This window comes from Brassica oleracea, chromosome C2, assembly GCF_000695525.1.
Source record: "Brassica oleracea var. oleracea cultivar TO1000 chromosome C2, BOL, whole genome shotgun sequence".
In the NCBI taxonomy this organism is placed as follows: Eukaryota; Viridiplantae; Streptophyta; class Magnoliopsida; order Brassicales; family Brassicaceae; genus Brassica; species Brassica oleracea.
Genome location: NC_027749.1, coordinates 25,856,771 through 25,870,171, shown reverse-complemented (window position 1 = coordinate 25,870,171; position 13,401 = coordinate 25,856,771). Strand labels below are relative to the sequence as shown.

Sequence of the window (13,401 nt, the reverse complement as noted above, 5' to 3'; positions counted from 1 at the left end):
ACTGTGTAACCAATCAAATTTAATAGTTATATTTTATAATTGGTTCAGTTGTTTTTAATTTATAGTTTTAATACTATATTTTAGATAAAAATAAATTTTTTTTGACAACAATAACTAAACTATGATAAGAAACCTACCGGCTCGGAAAACCAAACCGGTGGGGTAGAATCGACATAAAGCACAGTTGAAGGGAAACTCCGAGCACCTCATGCAAGCTTGTCCGCCACTAGATTAGTTGCTGTTGGTATATGTCGAATCTTGAAGGAAGGGAAGAAACAATTACTGCGTCGAAATTCTTCCATGTGTGTAGCAAAAGCTGGCCATTCGTCTGGTGAGGACACCATCTTCACTAATTGAGAACAGTCTATTGCAAAAACTACGTCTGAAAAATCAAGGGTCTTCATGCACTCCATAGCCCATATCAAAGCTTCACATTCGGCATGTAGAGCTGGTAAGCTTCTTCGGAGATTCATCGCCCCCATCATCTTCTCTTATGATCCTACTTCTCTGCAGAACCATTCCTGCCCCGTGAATTTGTCATTCTCCATCCAGGAACCATCTATAAAACAGATTTTTGACTGTCCCAATGCTTGCCATTCAAATTTTTGTGGGCCCAAAACTTGTCTTTCTGGAATTGTAGTCTGAGCCTCCGCCCATACCTCGCTCTCCACTTCCGCATATCTAAGTATTTCTTGAGGATTTCCATCCCTATTATTGAAAACTTTATTATTTCTATTTTTCCAAATGTACCATATAATCCATGGAAAGTTACTAAAAATCATGCTCTTTTGGCAATCTCTAGAAGAGATAATCCATATTGGTAAATACCGAATTCGTTGGGAAAACACCAGGGGCTGAAGAGATTTTTGATAAAGCCCAAGTTTGCAGAGCTAGAAGACATTCAAATAAAGCATGATTAACTTACTCTTCCTCTGTGCCACAAATACTACATCGGGTATCACAATTAATCCCCCGTGACATTAATTTTTTTGCAACCGATATAGTACATGAGAGAACTTGCCAAACAAAATGTCTTAATTTCGGAGGACATTTAAGTTTCCAGCAAAAAGCCAAAAGTGATTTTCATAATAATCGTGTTTTACCTAAAACGTCTTACATTTAGGAACGGAGGAAGTATATAATAGTATACTAAATGCTCTCTTTCTCTCTCTCTCTCTCTCTCTCTCTCTCTCTCTCTCTCTCTCTCTTTCCCTCCATCCCTCCCTCCTTCCCTCCCTCCCATGTTTCTCCACTTTCTTTTCATTCTTCTCTACCTTCTTCGGTCTTCTACTTGTCCATCTTCTTTTTTCATCCTCTCTTCATCATCCTCATCTTTTCTCGCCCTTCTTTCTTCCCTTCCTTCCTTCCTCTCTCTTTCTTTTGATTGAGTTAACTAGGACTGCAGATAAAGAGATATTGTAATATGATTTAGCCTTTATTGTATCCTATGGGTTGGATGTTTTCCTTTTATTTGGATTGACTAGTGCAGTTGATAATGAGAAATTGTACTATGTTTAGTATATCTGTTTATGTTGGAGAGAAGATCTCACATTGAAAATATAAATGAGACTTGAATAATATAAATGAGATTTGAATAATATATAAGGGACTTGGGTCAATCCACTTACCGCCAATTGATTTTAAGTTGGAAGCCAATGAAACTTGTCATGGTATCAGAGCGGGCCCACACCCTGACCCATTAATCTGGCCTGGAAAGTGGCATGATCAATCCATTAGCGCTGATGGTCCATAGAAGGCTCAGTTACTCCAAGATTGCTAGAAAAAATAAAGCATTATCTCAGAGGGGGTATGATGGATTCTGCGAGATTAATGGTAATATGCATTATTATATCAAGGGAGAGTGTTGGAGAGAAGATCCCACATTCTCTTCATCATCCTCATCTTTTCTCGCCCTTCTTTCTTCCTTCCTCTCTCTTTCTTTTGATTGAGTGAACTATGACAGTAGACAATGAGATATTGTAATATGTTTTAGCCTTTATTGTATTCTATCGGTTGGATGTTTTCCTTTTATTTGGATTGACTAGTGCAGTTGATAATGAGAAATTGTTAGTATATGTGTTTATGTTGGAGAGAAAATCTCACATTGAAAATATAAATGGGACATGAATAATATAAATGAGACTTGAATAATATATAAGAGACTTGGACCAATCCACTTACCGCCAATTGGTTTTAAGTTGGAAATCAATGAAACTTGTCATGGTATCAGAGCGGACTCATACCCTGACCCATTAATCTGGCCTGAAAAGTGGTTTGATCAATCCATTAGCGCTGATGACCCATAGAAGGCTCAGTTCTTCCGAGATTGCTATAAAAATAAAACATTATCTCGGAGGGGGTATGATGGATTCTGCGAGATTAATGGTAATATGCACCATTATATCAAGGGAGAGTGTTGGAGAAAAGATCTCACATTGGAAATATAAATGAGACTTGAATAATATATAAGGGACTTGGGCAAATCCACTTACCGCTAATTGGTTTTAAATTGGAAACCAATGAAACTTCTCAGTTTATATATCTCGCATGTCCACCATATTTGGTGTTCTTTCTATATGTTACTTTGCTTATACTATCTTATACAACAATATGTAGTATAGTATGCCCTATTTTAGTATATCCAATGTGTTTTTTCAAAAATGCATGCAACTGTCATTATCCTCCTTCCATGTATTATGGGTATAAAACAACTCCTTCCTCATGCCATGTATTATTGCTGTAAATTGATTCAACCATCATTATCCTCCTTCATGTATTATGAATATGAACCAACCCCTTGTTCATGTTATATATTATTGCTATGAACTGATTGTTCTATCTTTTTTTTTAACAACCTAAATTTATTATATTATTAGAACTTGATACAAATACATAATACAAATGAAATAAAAAACAACAAATAGTATAGTAAAAATGATTAGAAGACAATAATAGATCAAGTGATATAAAGCAGCGGTCTTCTTTATTAGTAGAGTATTAACTCTAATAATCTTCTTGCGAACATCAGATCTTCGTCGCATCATTAACACCAACTTCCTTCGTTGTATTATGTTAACCTTGATCCAGATTAGAGCTATAAATGTTCTCCGGTAAATAAACCAATGTACTGATTCAACCGTGAAGAATAAAATCTGAGATGGCCAACTTTCAACGACTGTAAGAATGTCGCCTTACAACAAAGAGAAGACATCTTTCATCATGTACTGTTGTTTTTTCCATGGTGGTTTTCATGGTTTCAACGCTAGATCAGATTTATCTATATTTTGATACCAAATATATTGTATCAAAATATAGATTTTAAAAGATTTTTCACCTTTATGTGAAGTTGCTCTTCCATTTATGATCTCATCGTGTACCTTCTTCAATCCGGTTTGTAATTTTCCTGGATCCCAAATTCTTCGACCAATAATCTATCTAACACGAGGGAATAACAATCGTGCATTTGAATTTTAGCAATATTTTGTCACGCTAACATCGCAGTAGATGCTCTCCACCGCGGAGATGAAAAATGTCTGAACAGAATTTCCATAGAAACATTCCACTCTGACATTATAATTGGATTCCAATAAGCAATTACGTACCGGATAGTGATGTGTTGCATTTGCAGTTGGTGATGCTTGAAAATAACTCGAAATATTAATACCCTGATTTCGATCAAGAGTCTTCATCATCATCATCAAAACATGATCCTCCACGTGGTTGATTAGAAGAAAAAGAGATATAAGAGCATTGTATATGCATCTCTGGATAATCACCATAAACATCCTGTAAACTATCACAGGAAACACTCTCAATGCCTTCATCGGAGTGAAAACTTGATCTATTGAGAAGAAACTGTCATCGCACAATCAATCGCCACTAACCGTTTTTTCTCTCAACTACATTTTTTAATAAGTGTAGTAGATTGTTCTATCCTATATATTTAATGAGTGTAGTATAGAATAAAATGTAAGTTATGCAGAGAAGATTTTTAAAAAAAATTGACACATCCCCTCCCCTCTCCCCCTCCCCAATCTTCCCAAAAAAAATCTTTACGTGGTTGTTTTTCTAGTTTTTCTTTTCATAATGGTTATATGGAAAATTAATTGTTATATTATCTCATAAACAATTTTTAAAAGCCAGTTTTCTTTTTTTTTTGGTATGATTAAAAGCCAGTTTTCTTGAAAAAAGTTACAATCATTTAAAGTTAAAAATAACATTTATTTCTCTAACGAATGTCTCATAATAAAAAAAAAATAGTTTGTTACAACTACATAGCTTTAAGACATGTAAAATTGAGTAGCAAAGAGGCGATAACACCCTTCTTTCTTCTTTATATATATATACAGAGAACCTCCTGCCTTTGTTTCCGCAATATACATACACTAGTATCAACGCCCGTGCTAAGCACGTGTCAGTTTTATTGTCTTCAAAATTATTTGATCATGTTATAATTTTCACTCAGAATTAAATTGTTTTCTGTCAAATATTTTATGAACCTGAATAACACTGGTGCATTCAAATTTAAAAAAAATAGGTTGAAACGGAGAGGGTCAAACAAAAATGATATTATTTTAAATGATTACATGTTTACAATTATTTTCCAAAAATATTGAGAATAAAATTTGATTTTTATGATTACATTTTGTTTCTCTGACAATTTAAATTTTTAATCTTAATTATTATAGTTTTTACCCGCTTTACTTATTTTGTGTTAAAGACTAATTTACAAATTTAGATTATTTTTATTAAAAAAATTGTTTTCTTTAATTATTAATTAAGGATTCTAAGAAAAGTGTTTATCTAAAAACTTTAACTATTTTCTGTTTTTAGATAGTCATTAAAACAACCTAGGAAAATTGTAAAAGAAAATTTGAGAAATTTCAAAACTAATTAAAGAAAATGATTAGAAATTTAATTTAAAATGATAAAAAGTAAAAAGTAAAAAGTAACTAAAATTATTGTTTACCTGAATTATGAATGGTTAAACGTTCTGCAACTCTATCTATCCATTGTCTTCAACCTTCACTAACTTTACTCAGAACGTATCTCTTCCAAACTTTTCTTTGATTCCTCATATTTTCTTCTTCTTTTTCATCTTCTTTTAGCTTTGATTTCTGATGCATGTATGCAACATACTAAAATATTCTCAAAAACTCAACAACACAAAGATCGATGCGTTAACTCAGAATTTGCATCATAAGTTTTATATGAACTGATTATGAAACTTAGTGAAAAAGCCGGCATACAAAAAAATAATTTATGCAATGAATGCTAGAAGTTTAAAACTGATGCAGATAAAGAAGAAAAAAAATATGCGTAAACCAGTGAGAACTAACAAAAGAAAAAAACTTGTTGTTGAAATGATTTTATAGTTCAATGCGAAAAAGAGATAATTTTAAATTCTATTCAAATTAGCTCCAAACCGTTTACGTAAAAAAGTGGGGATCATGGCTTTGATTGAGGAACAGTTGAGATACCTATGAAACCTTTTTTTACTTGACACATGCAGCTTTATTTTTCCATCCAAGGGAAAATGATACATCTTAATTCTATTTTTAATTTTTATTGTTTTGTAAGATTTTTCCACATGTCACTATTTGATTCGCTAGGCGACTTGCGCTTTAGTATATAAAGAATCTCTATTTTCCTCCCTAAAATATAAACAAACACACAAACCTGGTAATGAAGAAACCAATACAAAACCTGTAAACGCAGCGTTTTATCAAAACACGACAGGATCAATCGACCATGGCTTCTACTTCTTCTGCTTCGAGACCCAATCTTAAATCTCTATCATTCTCCTCTTCGTCAACACTCAGGGACAAGAAACCAACCCCTTGCTCTGTTTCTTACCCCGTCAACAAAACATTTCCCATCTCGTCGTCTCTCCAACCTCCGGCTACGTATAAACCGACTTCTTGGAAGAAACTATGTAAAGACGTCGCATCCTTAATCCCTAACACGAAGAACCAAGCACAGAGAACCGCCGCTGCGATTTTAAACGCGGTGGAGAACGCCATGGTCTCCTACGAGCGCCGCCATCATCCGCTCCCTAAAACGGCTGACCCCGACGTACAAATAGCCGGAAACTTCTTCCCGGTCCCAGAGCAACCAGTCATACATAACCTCCCGGTGAACGGAACAGTGCCAGAGTGTATTCAAGGAGTTTACGTCAGAAACGGAGCCAACCCGCTTCACAAACCAATCTCCGGCCACCATTTATTCGATGGAGACGGTATGGTACACGCTGTCCGGTTCAATAACGGTTCGGTTAGCTATTCATGCCGGTTTATCGAAACAAACCGGTTTGTTCAAGAGCGAGAACTCGGTCGATCTATCTTCCCCAAAGCAATTGGAGATCTTCACGGACCCTTGGGTATCGCCAAGCTCATGCTCTTCAACGCCCGAGGGCTATTCGGGTTAATCGACACGACCCGCGGACTCGGTGTGGCTAATACCGGTTTAATCTATTTCAACGGTTATCTCTTAGCCATGTCCGAAGACGATTTACCATACCATGTAATAATCACCCAAACCGGAGATTTAAAAACTTCGGGTCGGTACGATTTCAACGGTCAGCTCAAAACCACAATGATCGCCCACCCGAAACTCGACCCGGAAACCGGAGAACTATTCGCTCTCAGCTACGACGTCGTATCAAAGCCTTTCTTAAAATACTTCAGGTTCACATCCAACGGTGAGAAATCTCCAGACGTCGAGATTCCACTTGATGAACCGACGATGATCCACGACTTCGCGATCACTGAGAACTTCGTGGTGATACCAGACCAACAAGTGGTGTTCAGATTAACCGAGATGGTCAGAGGTGGCTCTCCTGTGGTTTACGACAAGGAGAAGAGATCAAGATTTGGTGTTTTGAACAAATACGATAAAGATGCCTCGTTGAATCGATGGATCGAAGTGCCTGATTGCTTCTGTTTCCATCTCTGGAACGCTTGGGAGGAGCCAGACACAGACGAGGTTGTCGTGGTAGGGTCATGCATGACGCCACCTGACTCAGTTTTCAAAGAACACGACGAAACACTTCAGAGTGTTTTGTCGGAGATAAGACTAAACCTGAAAACAGGGGAATCTACACGTCGACAGGTTATTATCTCCGAAAAATTAAATCTTGAAGCTGGTATGGTAAACCGGAATCTTTTAGGTAGAAAAACCCGGTTTGCTTACCTTGCTATAACCGAACCGTGGCCTAAAGTGTCCGGTTTTGCTAAAGTGGACTTATCGACCGGAGATGTTCAAAAATATGTTTACGGAGATGGGAAATACGGAGGAGAGCCTCTGTTTCTGCCAGAGGTTTCTGGTTATGGAGAAGACTGTGGTTACATTATGGTGTTTGTTCACGACGAGGAGAAAGTGAAATCGGAGCTACAGATCATTAACGCCGTGAGTATGAAGCTTGAAGCTACGGTTACGCTTCCTTCGAGAGTGCCTTACGGTTTCCACGGAACGTTCATGAGTGACGATGATTTAATGAAGCAAGCTTTGTGTTAATCTCACATTTTTATTTATTTAGGGTTTTACAAATGTTACAGTCTACATAAGGAGAGAAGTGTTGCATGAGGGATTGTCATGCATTAGTCCCCGGGCTCGTATCTCTTAATTACAAGCTGACAAAAATAGAAAGAGTTCGAGTACATACATTGTGTAAAAACGCCGTACTACTTCTGAAAAGTTTACATGATTATGTAAGTAATACAATGTTGAGTGATTATGTTATTGAAAAATGATTAATAAGGGGGGAACAATATTTTTGGGCGGACTGACGAAAATGCAATTTATACAATTTAGTTCAACTATAAACTAAAATAATTATGTGTTTTTTTTCATCTGAATTTCATTGATAACATTAGAACGATACAAAGTTAAAACACAGAAGCCGGCGAAATACATATACCTCCCCGGAAGCTAAACCCAAAAGAAATGATCTAAAACCCAAACACACCAAACATAAACCAAATCCTAAACTATTTTGACAAACCCAAAAACAAATCAACACCAAATAGAAAGGGCACAAACTTAAAAATCTATGACAAGCCAGTTTTGAATGATTGATATTGAATGATTGATATTTTAGATTTTGCTTTTGTATTTGAAAATTTGATGTTTTAAATATAGTTAATGCATTTGTTTTTAAAATTAAAACATATATTAAAATATAAAAATATAAATAGTAAAAATTTATTGGTAAAACCAAACAAAAGTACGTAGTTAGTTTTTCTTAATATATGGGAAAAGTTTAAAATATCAATGTTTAACGTCGTTTTATTTGGCAAAATTGCAATCTTGTATTACGAATACGAACCAAAGATGCATGGCATGGCGTTTTTTAATTTCATAACGTGACATCTAATGGTTCTCTCCACCAAGAAGGTGCGTATTTATATAAACTATACCGAGATTGTATTATATTAGAAGGGAGTTAAAATCGAAAGACTATATTACAAATACCTCTGCGAGCTACGAATGAGCTGCAAAGAGATCAAGAGAAGGTTCTTAGAAGAATCTTTTCTCTTGGAAAGTTGAAACCCAAAATATCTCTCATGTCATGTGATATCTGTTATGGGAATGGGTCCTACTCTTATTTTCCTGCTTCTTTTTGTTGTCTTCTTCCGATTATCAACTAGTTTTTTTTGTTGTTGAAGCAATTATCATCTGGTGACAAACTTAGAATTTAAATGATATTTTCCTTCTAATTAGTGGACAACTAAAGAATGCAACTCCTAATTAATTTCATGAAAAATACTGAAGCATTTTAGAGCCGCAATTACATCTTGATGTTGGTTTTCAGAAGCAAACGATGTTCCTGAATCGGCTAAAAACATTATTTATTTATTTTTAATACAAAAATATAATTAGTGGACAACAAAAGAATGCAACTCCTAATTAATTTCATGAAAAATACTGAAGCATTTTAGAGCCGCAATTACATCTTGATGTTGGTTTTCAGAAGCAAACGATGTTCCTGAATCGGCTAAAAACATTATTTATTTATTTTTAATACAAATATATAATTTCAAACCCCTTTTTTTTTTTCTCAAATTGAAATTCATTCATAACTGAAATACACGATAGTTCAATACAGAAGCTGGCGGATACAAGACATCCCCAGAGACAAGAGCCCAAAGAACAGGCAGCTAAAATCCACACTGGGGCAACTTTTGAACACAATCTTAACAAAGCAAAGAAACTAGATATAGCTACACACAGCATGCGACAAACCAGTGCAAAAGACCTCAAAAGTAGCAGATAACAATAACCTGGAAAAATCGATGCTGCACTCGGCACGCCAACAATCCCAACCACTTGTAGAACCCGAAGACTCGGCTAGTAGATTTACGACTAATCACTACAAATGAACATTAAACAAAATAATTCAACAGACTTTAGAAACAAGCACGGGCCAATGATCAGGGAAATATCGTCGCTGCTACAAACCCGCACACGATAACATCCACTTCTTAACGTCACACCACGACTTACCGCTGCTGCTTACGCCCGCCAAACGGTAACGTCCAAACTCCAAGAACATGAGACTTCATACTCCGACAAGAGGGACCGCAAATTCGATCAACACAACCTTCGGATACGGATCTGGCGCAATCCCATACGACCACTTAATCCTAAAAAGAAGCTCAACTAAACCCCACAACTACGAAGCCTTGTCAACATAATATCACCGGATACTCCCGGACAAAGAACCACACAAGACAAGCAATCACCGCACCCATTAACCTTAGACAAAAGTCTGCTAAACCAATTGTTCAATCCCACTCATAGCAAAACCCAAACTCTGAAGAGCAGCCAAAGGGAAAAAAGAACCCTCACACAAACGCTAATACCAAATCCAAACCTTACCACTCTAATTCAGCAAAGCACAAACAACCAAACAAAACCAACAACACCAAAAGCCCAACTAGACCAAAACACTAACAAGAACAAGGAGACCTCGAGAGAAAATCGAAAGGGAAACACGACCTCTATGTCGGCCTCAAAATCCGATTCCACCACCCAGAACCCCTGCAACAAACCGCGTCTCGACTCCAGAGCTCGCCGGACTCCACCAACGCCGAAGACCTTGCACGCCTGACCAGAGACCGGAAACAAAGCGGCAGGAGAGGGGTTTTGATCGTGAAGCAAAGACGAAGACTAACTACTGAACATCGGAGCTCCCGACGGCCTGACGCGCGCGGACGCGCCGGTATCGTCGGAGCAGATCTAGGGTTTTTGAAATCGCCTTTTTTTACTCAGTTTCAGTTTCCAGATCAGCTCAGCTTTTTTGAAAACAAAATTGACTACTTTCAAATTTCAACGATACATTAGATTTTTATCTACAGTCTACGCTCTACGGAGTAGGACTCTTCTCACATGTCACATGAGCGTGTGTAAACAACACGCGTTTCTGTCATTGTGTTGGACACATTATTGATGTTTCATGAATCCAAACTTATTGATTTCAAACCCCTTTTAACTTGGATTTTTGTACATGAAAATGTATCATTTATGGATATACGTCCAGGTTGTTGCGGTTTCAAATGTAGCATACTGATTACTGGACACATCTCAGAGTTTTGGCTTGTATTGGAGGAATACTTTATCATATCTTCTTATTGGTTCTGAAGCAATCAGTTTTGATTACGATCTTTTATCCTACTCTTATTGGTTCTGAAGTACGTATACGTAAGCTTATACATAAGCATTCTATTTCACATTACTACATTAGCGATTGATTCTCCTCTTTGAACATGTACTTCTTCTTCTTTTTAGTCTCGAACAAAAAAATAAACTTAAGATCGAAGCCACAAGACAACAGGACGAGAGCGGCGGCGATTTCAAAAAACCCTAGATCTGCTCCGACGATACCGGCGCGTCCGCGCGCGTCAGGCCGTCGGGAGCTCCGATGTTCAGTAGTTAGTCTTCGTCTTTGCTTCACGATCAAAACCCCTCTCCTGCCGCTTTGTTTCCGGTCTCTGGTCAGGCGTGCAAGGTCTTCGGCGTTGGTGGAGTCCGGCGAGCTCTGGAGTCGAGACGCGGTTTGTTGCAGGGGTTCTGGGTGGTGGAATCGGATTTTGAGGCCGACATAGAGGTCGTGTTTCCCTTTCGATTTTCTCTCGAGGTCTCCTTGTTCTTGTTAGTGTTTTGGTCTAGTTGGGCTTTTGGTGTTGTTGGTTTTGTTTGGTTGTTTGTGCTTTGCTGAATTAGAGTGGTAAGGTTTGGATTTGGTATTAGCGTTTGTGTGAGGGTTCTTTTTTCCCTTTGGCTGCTCTTCAGAGTTTGGGTTTTGCTATGAGTGGGATTGAACAATTGGTTTAGCAGACTTTTGTCTAAGGTTAATGGGTACGGTGATTGCTTGTCTTGTGTGGTTCTTTGTCCGGGAGTATCCGGTGATATTATGTTGACAAGGCTTCGTAGTTGTGGGGTTTAGTTGAGCTTCTTTTTAGGATTAAGTGGTCGTATGGGATTGCGCCAGATCCGTATCTGAAGGTTGTGTTGATCGAATTTGCGGTCCCTCTTGTCGGAGTATGAAGTCTCATGTTCTTGGAGTTTGGACGTTACCATTTGGCGGGCGTAAGCAGCAGCGGTAAGTCGTGGTGTGACGTTAAGAAGTGGATGTTATCGTGTGCGGGTTTGTAGCAGCGACGATATTTCCCTGATCATTGGCCCGTGCTTGTTTCTAAAGTCTGTTGAATTATTTTGTTTAATGTTCATTTGTAGTGATTAGTCGTAAATCTACTAGCCGAGTCTTCGGGTTCTACAAGTGGTTGGGATTGTTGGCGTGCCGAGTGCAGCATCGATTTTTCCAGGTTATTGTTATCTGCTACTTTTGAGGTCTTTTGCACTGGTTTGTCGCATGTTGTGTGTAGCTATATCTAGTTTCTTTGCTTTGTTAAGACTGTGTTCAAAAGTTGCCCCAGTGTGGGTTCTAGCTGTCTGTTCTTTGGGCTCTTGTCTCTGGGGATGTCTTGTATCCGCCAGCTTCTGTATTGAACTATCGTGTATTTCAGTTATGAATGAATTTCAATTTGAGAAAAAAAAAAAGAACATGTACTTCTTTTTTTTTAAGATTTGAACATGTATTTTATAGCCACTCTTACATAGGACATACATATGCATATAGATATGTTTAATTTCAGATTCTGTAGAATTTATTCAAATTGATGACAAGAAAAAAATATTCATACTCAAACTAATTAGTCTAACAAAATTCACAACAGTATATCATATTTTACCTATTTTTATATTAGATATATAGTTGTTTAATTTCCTTCTTTATAAAATGTATATACATATAATATAGTTACTCCCTTGAATAGTATAATTACCGAAAATATGCTGAAGTTGTCTCGGAATTTGACGCCTCAAATCATTTTTGATCAAATATTATAGAAAATCATGTAACGAGTTTGTAGAAGAAGCTAAATGCCACGATGTACAGTATGTGAGTTCACTCGATGTTTCAATAAATCGTATTGTAATTTGTTAGGTCTATATAGAGACTTCTAGATACAATTTTAAATGAAGAAAAAAAATCTCTTGTTTCTATCTACTGCTGATCTCTATGTGTGTGTATCAAGACTGCGTGTTTTTTTGTCAACTGTGTATGTGTCACGTTACGATCATAGTCTGTCCCTACGTGTCGTGACATATGTGTGATCGCAGAAAAATCCAGGTTGGTTCTTACCCTAATTTATTTATTATTTTTTTTTTTTTGATAATCCAGGGATTCCCCACTTACGTGGATCATTCCTCTGGGTCCGGTTAGGCAGCGGTCCACTTCATCCGGGAGGGCTTTACCTGGGCTGGGGACAAGGCCCAACACCCAATACCGCATTTGGTGACAGAATGGGCAGTTCGTCTCCGCCTGGCGTCGAATCTATATGTATCCACATGAACTGATCACATTATCTTTTTTTTTTCTTTTTTTTTTTGCTAACTATAAAATGGAATTTCCGCCACCATACCAGCTAAATCTTTCTAACTGATCACATTATCAACATGATCTGTGTTCAGTCTCCTCTATAACAGCCCTTCTTCCATCAGTAAAAGAACATGATTTGTGTGAAAATCCCAAATATATTTTCCGCCAAGAAAAAATAAACAAACACACACATACACTCAGTTTAGCTGATTTAGAATTGAGAGATTACATGTGTTGTATATTAAAATTGAAAGATTGCATGTATTGTCTTCTTCCTCCTCTACTTTTTTGATTAGGTGCCGTTCTGTAAATTTAAATGGCTATAGTTGAGGAATTTAATTCTTCCACCTAACTTTTATTAAAGGAAGTTGTGTTAAAAAAAATGGAATGTCTTTTTGTTTTCTCTCTAATTATCTTTTTGTGTATGTTTATGTTAAATCTCACACCATGTGTAGTTGAAA

General features: G+C 37.0%; 1 protein-coding gene and 2 long non-coding RNA genes across 3 annotated transcripts; 2 read left to right on the top strand and 1 right to left on the bottom strand.

Annotated features, from left to right (window-relative positions):
- The first annotated feature begins 1,316 nt into the window (after window positions 1–1,316).
- LOC106326515 (9-cis-epoxycarotenoid dioxygenase NCED9, chloroplastic-like) lies at window positions 1,317–7,515 on the top strand. The gene is made up of 2 exons (XM_013764484.1): window positions 1,317–1,340; window positions 5,740–7,515. The coding sequence occupies exon 2, from the start codon at window positions 5,752–5,754 to the stop codon at window positions 7,513–7,515; it is 1,764 nt and encodes a 587-aa protein (XP_013619938.1). The 5' UTR covers window positions 1,317–1,340; window positions 5,740–5,751.
- Window positions 7,516–9,057: 1,542 nt separating this feature from the next.
- Window positions 9,058–10,253, bottom strand: LOC106322784. Its single transcript, XR_001266521.1, has 2 exons — window positions 10,000–10,253; window positions 9,058–9,644 (listed from the first exon to the last, which is right to left on the bottom strand). It is a non-coding gene; the product is annotated as an uncharacterized LOC106322784 (long non-coding RNA).
- Window positions 10,254–10,786: 533 nt separating this feature from the next.
- LOC106325011 lies at window positions 10,787–12,049 on the top strand. The gene is made up of 2 exons (XR_001266782.1): window positions 10,787–11,107; window positions 11,463–12,049. It is a non-coding gene; the product is annotated as an uncharacterized LOC106325011 (long non-coding RNA).
- The last annotated feature ends 1,352 nt before the right edge of the window (window positions 12,050–13,401 follow it).

What these genes read in the sequence shown, in the direction of transcription:
- LOC106326515 (XM_013764484.1), top strand. Translation starts at nt 5,752, where the DNA reads ATGGCTTCTACTTCTTCTGCTTCGAGACCCAATCTTAAATCTCTATCA.